Source organism: Asterias amurensis, chromosome 3 (assembly GCF_032118995.1).
Source record: "Asterias amurensis chromosome 3, ASM3211899v1".
NCBI classification, from domain to species: Eukaryota; Metazoa; Echinodermata; class Asteroidea; order Forcipulatida; family Asteriidae; genus Asterias; species Asterias amurensis.
Window position 1 is genome coordinate 27296205 of NC_092650.1, and position 17704 is coordinate 27313908.

The 17704-nt window shown below is 39.4% G+C and overlaps 2 protein-coding genes across 4 annotated transcripts in view; one reads left to right on the plus strand and one right to left on the minus strand.

The window, feature by feature from the left end:
• Positions 1-214: 214 nt before the first annotated feature.
• On the plus strand, positions 215-5404 carry LOC139934641 (cytosolic beta-glucosidase-like). Of its 2 annotated transcripts, none has more exons than XM_071928948.1 (3): positions 215-509; positions 2421-3764; positions 4507-5404. In XM_071928948.1, the coding sequence occupies exons 2-3, from the start codon at positions 2441-2443 to the stop codon at positions 4728-4730; spliced, it is 1548 nt and encodes a 515-aa protein (XP_071785049.1). In that variant the 5' UTR covers positions 215-509; positions 2421-2440; the 3' UTR covers positions 4731-5404. The 2 variants fall into 2 exon arrangements, with proteins under 2 accessions (XP_071785049.1, XP_071785051.1); XM_071928950.1 differs by lacking the exon at positions 215-509 and adding an exon at positions 948-1032.
• A 145-nt stretch (positions 5405-5549) lies between these two features.
• The window catches only part of LOC139934640 (5-oxoprolinase-like), a 31349-nt gene continuing 19194 nt past the window's right edge, over positions 5550-17704 (minus strand). For both annotated transcript variants that reach the window (XM_071928947.1, XM_071928946.1), the window contains exons 21-30: positions 16787-16961; positions 16218-16327; positions 13202-13423; positions 12714-12848; positions 11816-11965; positions 11157-11231; positions 10592-10674; positions 9591-9751; positions 8855-8952; positions 5550-8231 (exon numbers count right to left, since the gene is read on the minus strand). In XM_071928947.1, coding sequence (XP_071785048.1) covers positions 8052-8231; positions 8855-8952; positions 9591-9751; positions 10592-10674; positions 11157-11231; positions 11816-11965; positions 12714-12848; positions 13202-13423; positions 16218-16327; positions 16787-16961 — 1389 coding nt within the window. In that variant the 3' untranslated portion in view covers positions 5550-8051. The remainder of the gene's footprint in view (positions 8232-8854; positions 8953-9590; positions 9752-10591; positions 10675-11156; positions 11232-11815; positions 11966-12713; positions 12849-13201; positions 13424-16217; positions 16328-16786; positions 16962-17704) is intronic.

Genomic DNA, 17704 nt, shown 5'->3' on the forward strand with positions numbered 1-17704 from the left:
TCCCGTGCATCTCAACCTCATTGTTTATGTAGAATTCACGTGCTAATGAAAAATTCAAACCAATGAGCTGCGTCTGGTCTGTTTCCCCTCGAGGAGGGCACCCCCTTTTGGGTTGTACCGTTGTTTAATATCCGGTTTGCCCAAAACGGTCACAGTATACACATTATTTCGGATGTGGCATGTTGGTATAAGGAAACGGTTAGAATTCAAAACACGCGCTAAATTTCAACACGCTAGCGATGGCGAGATTCTAATAAGGTCACTGAATGTCATTGAACCGTCCACTGCACCGAGAGTGCGTGTTTGGGTTATGGTGTCACAACATGCCAGGGTAGGGGTTGTCGTCTGCAACATTGATCTACCGGTACTGTGCTGGGAACTCGGGGTTCGTTTACTTCTCTAAAACAATTAGCTGCTCCAGTTTCTAGAAGCAGGGTTCGTTAATTGTATATAGTATACAGACGTTTTGTTCTGACCGTGTGACAATCAACGTGAGTGCACATAGTAAGGTGAGTGCCACTGAAAACACACGAATCTTGCATTGGCCATTGATTAGGTACACAATACTTCAAAAAATAAACGAGCAGTAATTTAAAGACAACATTTAGGTGTTAGGTTAAGCAAAATGCTTGTGTGCCCTAACCTATTGACAGACAAACATGATACCAAGGAACACAAACGAAGACAAAGATAAGGGACAACATGGTCAGACGATAGGCGTAGGCCTACAAACAACACAGAGGCTAGTCATCAATCATTAAATGGACTCGTACTATTAAAAGTCATGAATTATAAGGTTATAAGGAATATGCATTTGAGTAGAAGTTATTGTAGTTTTTTTTCTCGTAGAGTGAATACAGGTAGAGTGATTGCCGATTAAATTGTACATAAATTTGCCTAATTTCAATGATGATAAAAATCAGAGAACAAAATAATGCAACAGTATGACCAAAACAACTACATATATCATCGCTTTTGTGAAAGCAGAAAGCAGAGCTGCTGGTAGATTTACTGATCGAACACGAGTCCAGTGTAAGTAGACCGATATACAAGTATACAGTAGTGGATAGGATGGATAGATAATTTTTTTTTTATAAACCTATTATAGACGTGCTACCTTTTCCTTGGGGCATCCTGGGGCAGGGGGGGGGGGGGGGGGGAGGAGTATTGTGTAAAGCACTAGGATTTATGACAAATTCAAACAAGCAGGAACTTGGACATCTTTAATTCCTATCTCCATGGGAATAGTGCCTCCTCTGAACCAAAATTTATAATAATTATAAACAAGGAAAATTAATGTCCTTTAAATGGTTGGTTCATTGCCGGCCCAAGGTGTAGCTGCATGTGATATGTGATCATTGAATCAAGTTCCGAGTTAACCATGTTAACTGGGTAACGTAAGAAGAAATTTTCTGCACACTTAATTAACCTTGGGAGTATCGAGCCTGCAGTAAATCAAATATTTCTTTAATGTTTCAGCACACTTTTGAAACATTGCAGTTTTTTGTATTGGGGTTCGGATTTAAGGCATCACATTTTAATAAGCACTGACATGGTTACTATACTTTCTTTCAGATTACACATTGAATTACAAGACTATAAGAGCAAAGGGTGCTCGAAATCATTTGGGGCAATAAAAAAGGACTTTAAATGTTAAGTTTTAATGAGAAAGTTGTCTTGCCTTTGAAGGTTTTTATAGGGCTTTACTATGAGAATCCTTCTTCAAAATTCAAACCATAACATGTCTTAAAGTTCAAAGATACAGCTTTAAATACTTGATAGCAAAATCATCAAGTTGATAATTTTCAATTGCAAGCACCTGCACCATATCAAAAGCCACCCATGATCTCGTTGCGATAACGTAACCCTCCTGCCGACGGCGGAGCCGCGTAACTACCCATGATCCATCTTTTTCTGAGATTATGATGTTTGGTTGAATTTTTATTCCTCATATAAGCAACAGTAGTACCGACTGATCCTCCCCAGTAGGTAGTACATTATAAGCAGGTGGTTCTGTTCAGAACTACATGATGTAAGAAGCCTCCTGAACTCCGCAATCTACTTTACAGCAGTCAAACCCACATTATATCAAGACAGGCTCTCAATCAATGAGAACCTATACAGCAAAGTACATGTTGACGTAAACACAGGGCGATACCCAACACTGAATATTATACCAGGTATCCTACGTAAAAAAAAGAAAAAAAAACATCAGCTGAAGGTAGATTTGCACCTCCATGATCAAACACAACTAGTTATAATCATATATTTGATTAATGATAATTATGCAGATTTTGTATGGTATCACTCATACAATCTGTTCTATCCAATACACGATGAGCATGATCAGTGATCAGGTGAGCACAATCAACCGACAACTGCATTGAATGTTAACAATGTTAACCTTTTAAAACTTGTAGGTAAAGTTTCAAGAAACAAGATGAATTATCTTGCACTGGTTCTCGCTGTCACCTTCCCATTGGTCATCACTGCATCATCTGAGGGTAGCTTCATCTTTGATGCTTTTCAAGATCCCCAACGAGATACATTCCTCATTGGAAACTTCCCTGATGATTTCTTGTGGGGCGTAGCAACAGCATCTTACCAGATCGAAGGAGCTTGGGATGTGGACGGGAAGGGTCCAAGCATCTGGGATTCCTTCAGTCATTCCAAAGGCAAAGTCTACCAGAATCAGACGGGGGATATTGCATGTGACAGCTACAATAAGATTGAGAGAGATGTGGAGATGCTTAAGGAGCTTGGAGTGAAGGCCTATCGCTTCTCAATCTCATGGTCTCGGATTCTACCAACGGGTACCCTTGAGAGCTTCAACCAGGCCGGTGTGGATTACTACAGGAGAGTTCTAACTGCCTTAGAAGCGGCTGGAATTGAACCTATGGTGACTCTCTACCATTGGGATCTCCCTCAAGCCCTTCAGGACATCGGAGGTTGGGAGAATGAAATGATGGCCGTGTATTTCAGTGACTATGCCGATATCTGCTTCAGGGAGTTTGGTGAAAAGGTGAAACTGTGGATCACATTTAATGAGCAAATTGTGTTTACAGTTTTTGGGTACGAGTTAGGCATGCATGCTCCTGGATTGAAACATAGTGGATATGGGGCATACAAAGCTGCTCATACATCTATCAAAGCCCATGCAAATGCCTGGCATATCTATGACAAAAAGTATCGTTCAAAGCAAGGTGGTAAGGTATCGATCGTCTTCAACTCCGATTGGTTCGAACCAAAGACGGATTCATATGGTGATCAATTAGCAGCTAAAAGAATGTCTGATCTCTACATGGGCTGGTTGGCACATCCCATATTTGTCAATGGAGATTACCCTGTGATTATGAAAGAGTACGTCGCTAATGTCAGTCGCCTTCAGGGCTTAACAACGTCTAGACTTCCTACATTCTCAGAGAGTGAGACAAAATTGATCGCTGGAACCTTTGACTTCTTTGGTTTGAATCACTACACAACATCTTATGTCAACCACAAATCCACTGCTCACCCACGCATTGCTAGCTTTATGTTAGATTATGACATGGAGATATCCAAAGATGATGCATGGCCGAAAGCTGCCTCATCTTGGCTGAGCATCGTACCTTGGGGGATGAGGAGATTGCTGGGATGGATCAAGGAGCATTATGGAGATGTCCCTATTTACATCACAGAGAATGGTATGTCACAGAGTGAGATGGACGTCAATGATGAGTTAAGAGTCAAGTACTTCAAGGCCTACATCAATGAGGTACTCAAAGGTAAGATATACTCAAAGTTCAGACAAGAGTATGGATGACAAAATAATATGATAATGATAATACAAATATGTTTATTTTTATAGCGCTTAACGCACCGAAGGGTGCCTCACAGCACTTCAATAATGTGTACCGTGGGTCACTGCGCCATTAAATTCACTCCTTAATCATCTCAGCTCCCAGTGGAATACAGTCTGTGACATTTTGTGCGTTAAATCTATCACTATCACAAGAACCATCAGGGACACAAGTGTCATAACTGGGAATCGAACCACCACTCAGCACAACAGAAACACCAGAGCTCGAGTTCGGTGCTCTCATTCGCTCGGCCACGGACGGGAACACGCCTACGTTTATGTTCCGACACCCCTCCGATCTGACACTCCCCTGTTCCTACACCCCGAATGCACTTTTCTAATAATTTGGGTGTTGAAACATAGGGATGCTTGAAAATAGGGGCGTCAGAACATGGGGGTGCTGGCACATAGGGGTGTCAGAACAGGGTTGTCAAAACATGCTGGGTGTCAGAACATAGGAGTGTCAGAACATATGGCTTTCGGAACACCAGGGTGTCGGAACATAGGGGTTAATTTTTAATCAACCCTTATGATGCACGCAACTGCCAAATCCACAGTTTAATATCTGTGTGGCACTGTCTAGGTTCTAACTCACTTATTTCTGTCTTCACATCTCCACTCAATATTTTTCCATTAATATCACCTTTACATATTTTGTTTTGTTTCAGCCCACCTTATTGATGGTGTGAACGTCAAGGGATACTTCGCTTGGTCCCTCATGGATAACTTTGAATGGGCGGAAGGCTACCGTGAGAAGTTTGGTCTGTATGAGGTCAACTTTGATGACCCGGAACGACCACGGACTCCCAGAGAATCGGCTAAAACATTCGCTGGGATAATAAAAAACAATGGCTTCACAGTATCGCAGGATAAAAGCAAGACAGAGCTGTAACTAAATCAAAGACAAATAAATTCAAGTATGGAAAAATTAGGGAAATCATTAGGACAGTTGATTGTGGTTATTAATTGTTATGGCAATGGTAAAAGTACTTTTATAGTGGAGCAATCCAGGAGTGAATCACAGGGAAAGATAAGCCATGTCTGAGTCAAATGACTCTGGCTATGACTACAGTTGTTTGTATCAACAACAATGTTGAATAAAGTGGACTTTCATCGCTGTGGCTGTAGCCACTGGCAAGCAAAATTCGGCTTTGCCATTTGCCAAAAAGGTTAACACTTCAGCAAAGTCTCTAAACAGTAATTGTGTGTTGAAGTAATATCTAATAAACTGATAGGTTAAAGCCATTGGACCCTTTCGGTTCAGAAAAAAAAAAAAGTTCACAGATTTACAAATAACTTACAGGGTTTGCAGAAGGCAATGGTGAAAGACTTCTCTTGAAATATTATTCCATGAAATGCTTTACTTTTTGAGAAAACAGCAAAACAGTATAAAGTCTCGTTAACGAGAATTACATGTCATGACACGGCGAAACGCGCGGAAACAAGGGTGTGGTTTTCTGTTGTTTTCTCCCAACTCCGATGACCGATTGAGCCTAAATTTTCACAGGTTTTTTGTTTGATATAGAAGTTGTGGTACACAAAGTGTGGGCCTTGGACAACACTGTTTACCGAAAGGGTCCAATGGCTTTAATGATCTAAGTGTTCTGGGACTAAACAATCATAGTACAATTGAAGATAACCTTTGAACTTTGGTTTATGTTCTTTGCTGAAAGAATTATGTAACCATAAATGAAGTACAAATTAGCTTTGGTTTTGTTAACATATTCCCATTGTGTCTTTATAAGTCAACTTATTCAATGATCATATCAATTTAAAATCTACTCTGGGAGTTTACATGTAAGTTGTAGCACTTAATTCATTATCCATTAGAACTTGTAAATAATAATAATAATAATAACAATATTTAATCAGTTTTAATCTGCCCAAGGGGGAGACCTGGTCTCGCTCTCGAGACATACATTACATGTACATCACGGGTGGGGAGTATGCAGCCTGTTCAACATGGCTAAACCAATCACAAGAACCATCTCTGCCCTCACAGGTACCCATTTACCCCTGGCTGGAGAGAAGCAATTATAGTTAGTGTCTTGCTCAGGGACACAAGTGTAACAACCAGGATTCAAACCCAAACTCTTCTGAACAGAAGCACCAGAACTTGCTGTGCTGTTATCCGCTCCCCCACGATACCCAAAATGTTCAAACAAAGCATCAGAATTTACAAATTAATGTTCAAAAAAAGTTAAAGTTACCGATTCAATACCAATTTTTTTTCATAAACACGATACAAACCCAAATAAACCACTTAAAAATCAAGAACAGGAAAACTTTGTGATATAAAAGGTTTCTGATTAAATTGTTCTTTACAACCCTATAAAAATGTTCACCTTTGATTGTATCTACAAATTGGGCGTGCGGGAAGTCCAGGCTCTATAAAATGACCTTTCGGACCCACCACCTTTGCAATTCTAGAGAGATGTTTTACCAGTACATGTAGCTGGAGGCAGTTTGAATCCTATTTTAAGCAGTGGGTATCGCAACATTTTGAACAAATTTTATATTTCCAAACATTGTTTATTTATGGTTAAAAATCATAATAGTTTGAATAAAAGATAGAAAGATAAAAATACATGTCAGAGTACAAATATTAATTTCATACTCTTTGCAAATCACCATAATACTTTCCTTCAATAGACAACAAAGCATGTATTATCAGAGTCAAGCTTACTTCTGATATGAAGACCATTAGAGTGAAATGTTGCCAGCAAACACATACACCAAAATGGTCCTATTGCAAATACTCCAGTTGGTATAAATATAATTAATAAGGGAAGAAAAGTGTAGTGACTCGTTTTTTTTACGGTTGTTTAGAACCGGCAGGGTGGTTGCAGTGTGATTTCGGCGAGGGCCTTTATCACACGGGCAACCACCCTGCAAGGTTTTTAACGTCTGTAAAAGAACGAGTTACTTCTCTTATTCTCATTCATAAATGCCTTTTTGGTTAGAAGGCATAGTAAAGTAAGAAACTGTGTCAAACTTTTCTGTTTCCGACATGCTTGAGCTCTGTACATTTGTGTACATCCGTGTAATGCACTGCTATGACTGAGACGCCCATTTCCAATAGTTTCCGCGCTCCATTTGTGCGCATGCGTGTATAGCCTTGGTTCAACACATTATCACTTTCCTTTCACACACAGCGCAACCAACTCAACGACAGCGCGCGCATCGCCTGTAACAAGAAACGTCTTGCACTAAGACTAGCGCGGAGTATCCGCTCAAAACTGGTTATAAACGCGCTCTCCACAATAGGAATAGCGAAACTGTCTGAGGTATTTTTTATATCAAAATATACTAGTATATATCATATACCATTTTTAAATATATCATTTAATAATTTATATATAATCTTTCTTTTGAAAAAAAAAAAAACATTTTTATGGAAAGAAAACAAGTTATAGATTCTCTTTTTAACAAGTAACCGAAATACCAGAAGTCAAGGTTTAAAAATAGTCAATGAGGTGTTTCTATCTTATCTTCTTTGTACTGTTGAAGGAATCAGAAATATCAGAGCTAGAGTTCGGTCTTCTTAACCGAATGACAATGCACGTCACAACTTTCTTAAGTTATGGAATTGCATTTATAAAAAAAAATGGAATATTGCATCAGAATATATGCATTATGAAAGATAAACATCTATTTTTAGATGATCTCAATGAGCTGATGATGCTTTTGAGGCTGTGGCTAAATTGCGGCTATGGCTACCACATGGCTACAGCTATGATTAGATCACTGCATGATCATCGTTAAGGCAGTGGACACTATTGGTCATTACTCAAAATAGTTATTAGCAGAAAACCTCACTTGGTTATGAGTAATTGGGAGAGGTCGATAGTATAAAACATTGTGAGAAACGGTTCCTCTGAAGAAATGTAGTTTTCGAAAAAGAAGCAATTTTCCACGAATTTGATTTCAAGCCCTCAGAATTAGAGGTCTCAAAATCAAGCTTCTGAAAGCGCACAACTTCATGTACAAGGGTGTTTTTTTCTTTCATTATTATCTCGCAACTTCAACGACCGAATGAGTTCAAATTTTCACAGGTTTGTTATTTAATGCAAATTTTGAGATACACCAACTGTGAAGACTAGTCTTTGACAATTACCAATAGTGTCCAGTGTCTTTAACAACACTCTTTAGCAACAGTCGTAGCTGTAGCAGTGTAGCCGCCAATTTGGATACACCCCAAGTTTTATCTTAATCACACTTGTTCCTGTGCCATACGAAACGCATGTACACTTCCTTTCTCTGTATAAAGCTGACTAGCCACCTGGTTATGACGTCTTCGTTTGGACGGTAAGACGTCATAGTCTGTCCCACAGTTCTTTTCGGGCGGTGTTCCAAACCCACCCCCGCCTGGTGTGCACAGCTGCAGAGTGTCCTGAAAAAAAGCAATATCAATTGATCAGTTAAGATTTGGTATATGTATGATCATTTTGTACGAGTGTTAGCTGGTTACAGCAATAAATTGGATAAAAATTACTACCTAAAACAGGCATGGAAGGAAGGCATGGGCATTTTTTGTATATTTGCATAGGGCACTTCAAGTGGAAAAACCTCAAAGTCTGAAAGAAATATTTGATGGGGCACCAAGGCCAAGACCATGGCAATACAGGGTGGTTAAGAAAAGAAATCTGACCCACTTTGCACACCAATTTTCACCTTCTTACTTACAAGGTGCACAATTATTTTTGGATTATATGAAAGTGGCGACTGTTTGGCATTAGTGGTTAAAGAAATCTAAGAATTGAGAAAATGTTTGTGTCTTCCATCAGGTCAGGGTCCATTTTAATTCATAATGGATGTCCATGCTTAGGTTAAGCGTATTTCACAGGTTAGCAGGGAATTCCCTTGTGCCTGTGTGCATTCTCCACACTACTAAGCATTCTTGGCTTGCAGGCTAGCGCAGAAATTCAGCGCAGAGTTCGGTGGTATGCAGAGTTTGAATTTGATATTTGAAATTTACATTGCTTCCAAGTTCTTCTGAAAGTTTGAATGACTTACTCCTGCCTTGACATTAATGGCAGTTTTGCCTCCCAAGTTGATTATTCTACCGTCCTCGTAGATGAACAGATTCTTACCAGGTTGGCCAGGTTCTCCACCTTACCGGATAAAAAAATAAATAAATAATATTTCAAAGATCATTCTACAGATTATGGGTATATAAAACAAATTAATAAAAAAATAATTTTTTTCTTTTTAATGAACACCTTTCGGGAAAATTGTATGAGATCAATTTTTATATTTTATGGTACATTTAAATTTAACTGCATATAAATTCAACTGTCTTCCATTTTGAAAGATGAACTAAAAACTCAATAGGTGAGAACAAAAATATTGCAAAGGATATTGAAGGTATCAACTCCAACAAGATTTAAATTAAATAGCAGGAAAGCTTTGAGGCACACGCACACACATCTTGTAGGGCAAATATTTGAACGGTGACGTCATGTTCAATAAGGTCTATACATGTATGTGGTACAAAAAGGCAATCAGGCAGGAGTGTGCAAGTTGTAGGGAAAACAATCAGAAATAGAACAATAGTGTACACAAAAAGCCATTTTTCAAAGATGAATTTACTTTTAAAATCTGTAAAGAAACTAGAAAGTGTAAAGATGAGAAGAAAAACACAACTAAATAACACTTCCAAAATAAATTCAAATTGTTTACAAAATCACACAAAATCTACAAGTTGGATCAAAAGTGTCATGAAATATACAATGTATCCTTCCAAACTCACCTTTCATTCCATATGGCCTAAATGCCCTCCTCTCTGTTAGTACAGACAATGTCAAAGGTCGTCGAAACAGAACTTCCCGGATTACTCCGTCACCACCCCTGTACTGACCCAGTCCTCCTGTGTTTGGGTTCAGCTCAAAACGCTTCAGTACAACTGGATATCTGTCCAGAAAAAGTGCATTGATGTGCTCAGACCAAGAGGTAAAAGACATTGAATATAATTTCTTAAAATTGGAGGTGTCTACATCCAAAATGATCTGAAGTGGATCTTGCATATACGAAAATAAGTTTTTCTTTCAACAGTAGATTGTACTTTTCAAATCGCTGCATCGTCCCAGTTGACAACTTAGTAAGGGTTTATGTGCAATATTTAAGGCCATCTGTGGAGTATGCAAGGTCTGTCTGACGCTCAGGGTTAACCAGTGCCCAAGTTGAACACTTGCAAAAGAGAGCACACATGTAAGGGTGGCATGGTTGGATTGTGCGTAATGCACTCGCCTCTCACCAAGGTGACCCTGGCTTGGTTCAATAATACCCGGCCAGGGCCATGTGAGTTGAGTTGTGCGTTGGTCCTCTGCTGTGCCAGGAGGGTTTTCCAGACCATCTGGTTTGCCTCCCTCTGGAAAAATCAAACACTTTCCGTCTTGGCTGTGCTCCGTGGTCATAATGGGTTGATGTGGCTGGCAGCTGAATGCGCCCTTGCATGCCTGCTTCTCGAACATGTTGTAGCCGTGTCCTTCGCTATTCAGCTATTAGCTGCGAGTAAGGATGATTAGCCTCCCAAATTATTATTATTAATAGTATACTATATACGTACATGTATATCTATAATTATATGAACACCCTCCATACCTTGGGCCAATGAAGGCTATAAAAATAGATAAACAAAATTAATTATTGCGTTCTTTGAAAGTGCAGGAACATCAATTCTTTGATTTTTGGTATGGTTGATAGTGATTTGAATGGTTGGGAAAACAAAATGGCTGACCTGTGTCAATTTACCTTCTTTCTAGTATCTCTGGATCAGTGATTCTTGTGTTTGTCATGTGAGTGTGGACTCCACTTTGACCATCCCAGGTTGGTCCCTAAGCATGTCAGGATACAGTTACAAATGAGAAAGAACAACAAAATCAAAGTTTTGTTGAATGATTGAAGACAATATGTAAAAAGATAGCATGTCCAAAAATTTGAATCTTAGACTTGAACACGTATTCCATCTCAGATTGTTCATTCCTTCAAGGGATTCATCTTCAAGCGTGGACATATTCCCTGCAGATTTAAGACAAGTCTCCAAAAAACGTTACCACTTTTAAAAATGAAATTTTCAGATGTGAGTTTTAATGTGTACATCTACATTTATATCGTTTAAAACAATCAAACGATTCCAAAAAATCAAAGACTTACTTTGTTGAATTGCCTATAATCAACAAAAAATCATAAACAGACGGTTTTTTCGTAATTCTCATTTTGTACAACCAAAGGACAAAGATCTGGAAGGACTAAATTCAGAGAAAAGTCTGAAGTATTCCCTCCTGAGATTATGAAATGAAATCAGGTCTTAGCTTACCGCTCCTGCACCTCCCGAGACCGTCTCGTAATAACCAATATCTGCATCACCAAATGTTATGTTGTTCATACAACCCTTTAAGAAGAACAGCGAGAAAAATAAATCAAAACTATCAAATAATTTACCACAAGGGTTACAGACTGGGTAAGTTTTAAATGACATGGGCTTCAACAAAGTAAAATTGACAAGAGTAGGGGTGGAACCAAAAACCTCTGGATTAACGTGCCGGTGCTCCACTAACCTATCTACCCCTATGTTGGTGGTCTCCCTTTAACTGGCACCCCCAAAGATATTGACAAACTAGGATTACCAACATCATAGGGCTAGATAGCTTAGTTGGTAGAGCGCCTGTACATTAAAGGGATTTTGTTGGTTAAAATCCCGAGCTAGTCAATGTTTCCTTGTTCAACCCCCCAAATTACTGATAAACTACGCTGCATTTTTTAGCGCTCCAAATCACATCTGAGGGCATCTCAAAGCTCTCATAAAAAATAATCAATAAAACAATAAAAAAGCAAGGTGTTTCAGTTCAGGGGGTCAGTGCTTTCTGATTTCATCGGAGTGGGAGGAGAGGTAAGTGTTCTGAGATTGGGGGGGGGGGGCTCAAGCTCAACATGAAAATACAATTTAAAACAATGAAAAGTTTGAAAAATAACTACCTGTGATGCAGCACAGACAGCAAATGCTTTGAGTACAACATCAACTACACGTTGTGATGTCAGAACGTTACCCCCGACGACGGCAGCATTCTCAGATGGGTCGAGGATGGATCCTTTTGGAATGTGTAACTGCACAGGTTTTAAGCAACCCTACAAAAAAAGTCAGGCAGAAATTAATTGATTTTTTTTTTCAAACTGGTGTAATATGGGTGAAACCAAAATGAATATATACAGAAAACTCATATTGAAATGGTCATCTTCGTTTTCAACAAGAATAATAAGCTGACATTTTAGAGCCTTTTCTAGAGGATGCAAAGCGCTTGGATGTCTCCAACTAACATCTGATCAAAATCATAGATGGGCCAAAACAAAATAAAACCACTGACGACGGAACAAGTGAGTCTTCAACAATTTCATGAACGATTCAAGAGATTTTGCTTTTCTTCAGCTATCTGGTAGTTAGATCCACAGGGCCCAGCTGGCAATGGGGAAAACCCTGTCTCCTACTTTAGTGTTTGTCCGATACTCCAAGAGAAGGTTGATTGAGGAAGAACATACATGTAGGTTGCGAGTCCCGGTAATGGCAATTCCGGGAAGACACTTAACCATGATTGCTTTAAAAGTTGGGGAGGTTGTGCTTTATGCCCTATCAGCCTGGCTTATGATGGATGATACCCAAGCCTACATCCGTATGGACTGTAAAGGGGGGTAACTCTGTTTAAGCCCCAGGAGCAGTGGCAATGGCCCCTCGAAAAGTAGTTGATTGTAGCCCACACCTTTAAGTGGCCTTCAGTCATTCAGGGCTTTCCAGCACTTTCACTACGCTGAACAAAATCGCTTTGCTGGAAGCAAGCGGACATTGTTTAAATGTTAGCAGAGACAAAAGCATTGTTCTTACCTGATTAAGTGGTACATCATGTCCGATCATACAGCGCAGACAGTAGATAATAGCGGACATGGTAACAGCTCTTGGTGCATTGCAGTTACCATATACCTCAGGTCCAGTACCAGTGAAGTCAAAAAATGCTGCACCCTATAATTAACAATATAACAAGAATGTAGGATTTGAGGCACTGTAAGGTGGAGTTAAATAACTTTCAAAGTTCTTACGAATCACAATGTATTAATCTTGAAGTGGCTGTCCTAGCCTAATGATGTTAGGCGACCTCTCATTTAAAAAAAAACTTTCTACATAGACCTTGTTGCAAATAGTCGGTACTTGCAGTTTAGGCGGGAATGAGGTATACATGTATGCTGGGTATTGCTGGCGTCCTAGACCAGCATGCTCCTCGCTCAACAATTAGCGCTTGCACAAAGGGAATTTGCCAAAAGGTATACATGTATGTCAGGCACCCTATACTCCAGTGATGTCATAGACTTACTTACCTCGTTTACATTGATATCAATACTGAGTTGAATAGGTGTGCCATCATCCATGTAATCAACAGCCATCAGTCTCGTCTTGCCTGTCTTCTCCAAGGTGTTCTTCCCAATCTCTTTCAGCATCTCACGTACAGCAATCTCAGCATTCGTTTGAATGTGACCCATATAAGCCAAGACGACATCAAGACCATAGCTATCAATCAGTTCTGTGATCAGGGTGATACCCTAGTAGGGAGTAAGGAAGAGGGGAATATTGGTTTGAATGTGACCCATATAAGCCAAGACGACATCAAGACCATAGCTATCAATCAGTTCTGTGATCAGGGTGATACCCTAGTAGGGAGTAAGGAAGAGGGGAATATTGGTTTGAATGTGACCCATATAAGCCAAGACGACATCAAGACCATAGCTATCAATCAGTTCTGTGATCAGGGTGATACCCTAGTAGGGAGTAAGGAAGAGGGGAATATTGGTTTGAATGTGACCCATATAAGCCAAGACGACATCAAGACCATAGCTATCAATCAGTTCTGTGATGAGGGTGATACCCAAGTAACAGGTAAGGAAGAGGGGAATATTCGTTTGAATGTGACCCATATAAGCCAAGACGACATCAAGACCATAGCTATCAATCAGTTCTGTGATCAGGGTGATACCCTAGTAGCGAGTTAGGAAGAGGGGAATATTGGTTTGAATGTGACCCATATAAGCCAAGACGACATCAAGACCATAGCTATCAATCAGTTCTGTGATCAGGGTGATACCCTAGTAGGGAGTAAGGAAGAGGGGAATATTGGTTTGAATGTGACCCATATAAGCCAAGACGACATCAAGACCATAGCTATCACTCAGTTCTATGATGAGGGTGATACCCAAGTAACAGGTAAGGAAGAGGGGAATATTGGTTTGAATGTGACCCATATAAGCCAAGACGACATCAAGACCATAGCTATCAATCAGTTCTGTGATCAGGGTGATACCCTAGTAGGGAGTATGGACGAGGGGGATTTTGTGTCAATCATCATGATCCAATATGTCAATCATCATGATCCAATATGTCAATCATCATTATCAAATATGTCAATCATCATGATCCAATATGTCAATCATCATGATCCGATATATCAATCATCATGATCCAATATCGTAGAGCTGCTAGAAGCAGCTGAGCACAACCAAAATTATTAGTGCTGGGCGAATAGTGAAATTTTGTTATTCGGATACCGCTGGACAACTATCCGAAAATTAACCGGATATTCGAATAGGTTTTTTCGCCGCTAGAGGGCACAATTCGTTTGTGAATGAGATCTTATGGGCGGATTGACATTATATTAAGACAGTGTCACTAGGTTCATTCATAAAAATGACCGGATCTAATTTAAAGATGGCGATTTACTTTTTTTTTTGATCGTGATTGACTCTACGTGAAGGAAAACTTTTGTAATCTTTGAACAAATTACGTCAGAAATGTCATTGTTTTAACTCTTCACGGAGGTGAGCATAATTAAATACTTAATTTATGCTGTTTTATGCTGTCTTAATACAAATGTAGAAGTTTCATAAGGATTCAGACAAAACATTCATATCAGTTGTCGCCCGACGTCCGCGGATTTTCGGATATTAAAGAATATCTGGTTACTCGGTTGTAATTACAGAATTATCCGGTTTGTAAATAGGTATTCGCGCCCTATGCGGATATCCGGTTAAGAAAAAAAAGGCATAGGAAAACCTATTCGCCATTAACCGGATATTCGAATAATTCGCCCAGGCCTAAAAATTATGCTTACCAGAATAAGGTTACCGACAGAAACACCATGCCCCAACTAGTGACTGGTATCCTGCTCATCGTTGCTAATCAGACATTAATGTCAAGCAGTATTTTCTACTTTAGCAACTCTATGAAATTGGGCCCATGTCTATTTATTCATGTACATGAAGATTTCAATAGCACATCGCACAAATGCTTATAATAGAAGCCAAGTTACCAGATCTCAAAAAAAAGTTTCACTCAAAAAAGTACAACCTCAAATCAAGAGAAAAAAGTAAGGAAAGTTTAGAGCCCTTAAAAAAAACCTCTTGAGCTCATAGTTGTAAAGAAACAATACAAGAAAACAAGTGTTTAAATGTAGGAGCTGAACCTAAATAAAACACTATGCCCAATTTCATAGAGCTGCTTAAAGCCATTACACACTTTCGGTAAACAGTATTGTCCAAGTCCCACACTTCGTGTATCACAACTTAAATATAAAATAACAATCCTGTGGAAATTTAGGCTCAATCGGACATCGGAGTCGGGAGAAAATAACGGGAAAACCCACTCCTGTTTTCGCGCGTTTCGCCGTGTCATGACATGTGTTTATAACAAATCCGTAATTCTCGTTAACGAGAATTTATATTGTTTTACCGTTTTCTCAAAAAGTAAAGCATTTCATGGACTAATATTTCAAGAGAAGTCTTTCACCATTACCTTCTATAAACCCTGTAAATTATTTGTAAATCTGTGAACTTTTTTTTTTTTTTCTGTACCGAAAGGGTCCAATGGCTTTAAGCACAAAATTTTGCGTAAGCAAAATAATCCTTGCTTAGTAAAATCAGATTACCGGGCAAGACTCCACTCAACTGTTATGCTAATTAAGGGAGCGTCTCAAAAGTCGGGCACGTTCCTAGCGCAAAAGAACGTTCCTGCGGGCATATGCCCGCGATCCAATGGATCGCGGGCATATGCCCGCAGGATCGCAACATCATGACAAAGTATACGCGGAGCGTTCCAAAAGACCGGTCCTGTGGAACGGACAAAAGCGGCGGGGATACTCTTGCGATCCAAAAAGAACGTTCCTACCGTTCCGACTTTTGAGACGCTCCCTAAACAACAGCTAAATACCAGTCACAAGCAATGTATATGGCATGAAATTTTTGCCAGTAACGTGTGTAAAATAAACGACCTACTTTTATCAAGCAATTCTTTTTGCTAAAGTAGCTCTATAAAATTGGCCCCAGAACCCCAACCCAATAAGCTCACCTTTTGATTGGCTGCAACTTGTGCCCTGAGATCTGCTAGGTTGTCATGGAGGTTCCTGGTACCACTGCTCCCTGGTATCTTACCTGGTGCCTTGAATGCTTTCACTACATCTGTCAACACAATCATCAGTAATACCCAAATACATGTATACACTTCAACATATTTTGTGAGAACAAGTTTGATCAAAATATGAATAAAGAGACCTTTGGAAATCTTTCATTTATACGCACTGGGGTGGATTTCACAAAGGTAGTCCTAACTTAAGACTAGTCCTAGGCAATGCAAAGAGATAGGACTGATCCTAAGTTAGGACCAGTAACTCATCCTAACTTAGGACTGGTCCTATCTCTTAGCATTGCCTAGGATTAGTCCTAAGTTAGGACTACCTTTGTGAAATCCACCCATAGACACATTCGGTAATTTTCAAAAGTCATTATTTCCACTACAAGTGTACAATAATAGTGATTCCCAAAAGGAAAAAAGAGAGTTGGAAAACAAACAATTACTGGTTGTGAAAACTAAAACTGACATCAAAAGCACAGATTTGAATTCCTTTATATATGACTTACCTTCTTCTTGAAAGATGCCATCTTTAACCAATTTGAATGTCTTAAAGACGGCTCCTTCCTCACCAAGATGCTTAGAGTTAGGTGGCATAGACCCAGGGGCAATCCCACCAATATCTGCATGATGTCCTCGGCTAGCTACGAAGAATACAGGCTTCAGACTTCCTGGATAGAACACCTGAGTCAGATCAAAAAATGTATCAAGATTAAGCACTTAACCATAGTTGCTTTGTAAAAAGTTTGGACAGTATTTCATTCTGCACTAGCAGCCACGCTCTGAGTGGATGATACCCATGCCTAAATCATACAGAATGTAAAGGGGGTAACCCTTTTTTAATCCCAGGAGTAGGTGGCAACATGCCCCTGGTGACAGTCGATTTGGGTTGATAGCCCAGTTACACATGTAGGTGTAGCCCTCACCTTGCATTGTGATGAAAGGCGATTTCCCTTGATTTTTATTTTTTTAAAACTGCAATTACTTTGTTGAAATTACTAATTGGAAGGTCTGTGAACTTATCCAAACAGGACATAAAAAGATCCTTTGACCACTGACGAGAAATACAAAACATTCTGATCATGCAGTTTTATGCTAATAATATGCACTATGTAGACTTTGTTTTCAGTCCCAAACTGATAGCAAGTTTTAAATCATTCTCTCGGGTTTCCTCCCACATCTTAAACTAAAACGTCTCTCCATTGGGGTCTTGGCTAGTACAGAATTAAGTTCACTTTTCTGAGAGTCGTTGGCTTCACAACTAGAATTGATAAACAAAAAGAAATGGTCCAAAGCCCAAACCATTGTTTTTAAAGGATTTGGGTACCTTTTCAAAATGTCCATAGATTTACATTAAACTTACAGGGTTTGAAGATAATGATAGTGGAAAGCTTCCCTTCAAATATTACTTACTGAGGTGCTGTAGT

Bases quoted from the DNA above. Each gene is read 5' to 3' on its own strand.
- LOC139934641 (XM_071928948.1), top strand. From the start codon at position 2,441: ATGAATTATCTTGCACTGGTTCTCGCTGTCACCTTCCCATTGGTCATC. The intron at 3,765-4,506 runs GTAAGATATACT...GTTTTGTTTCAG, and splicing joins CATCAATGAGGTACTCAAAG to CCCACCTTATTGATGGTGTG.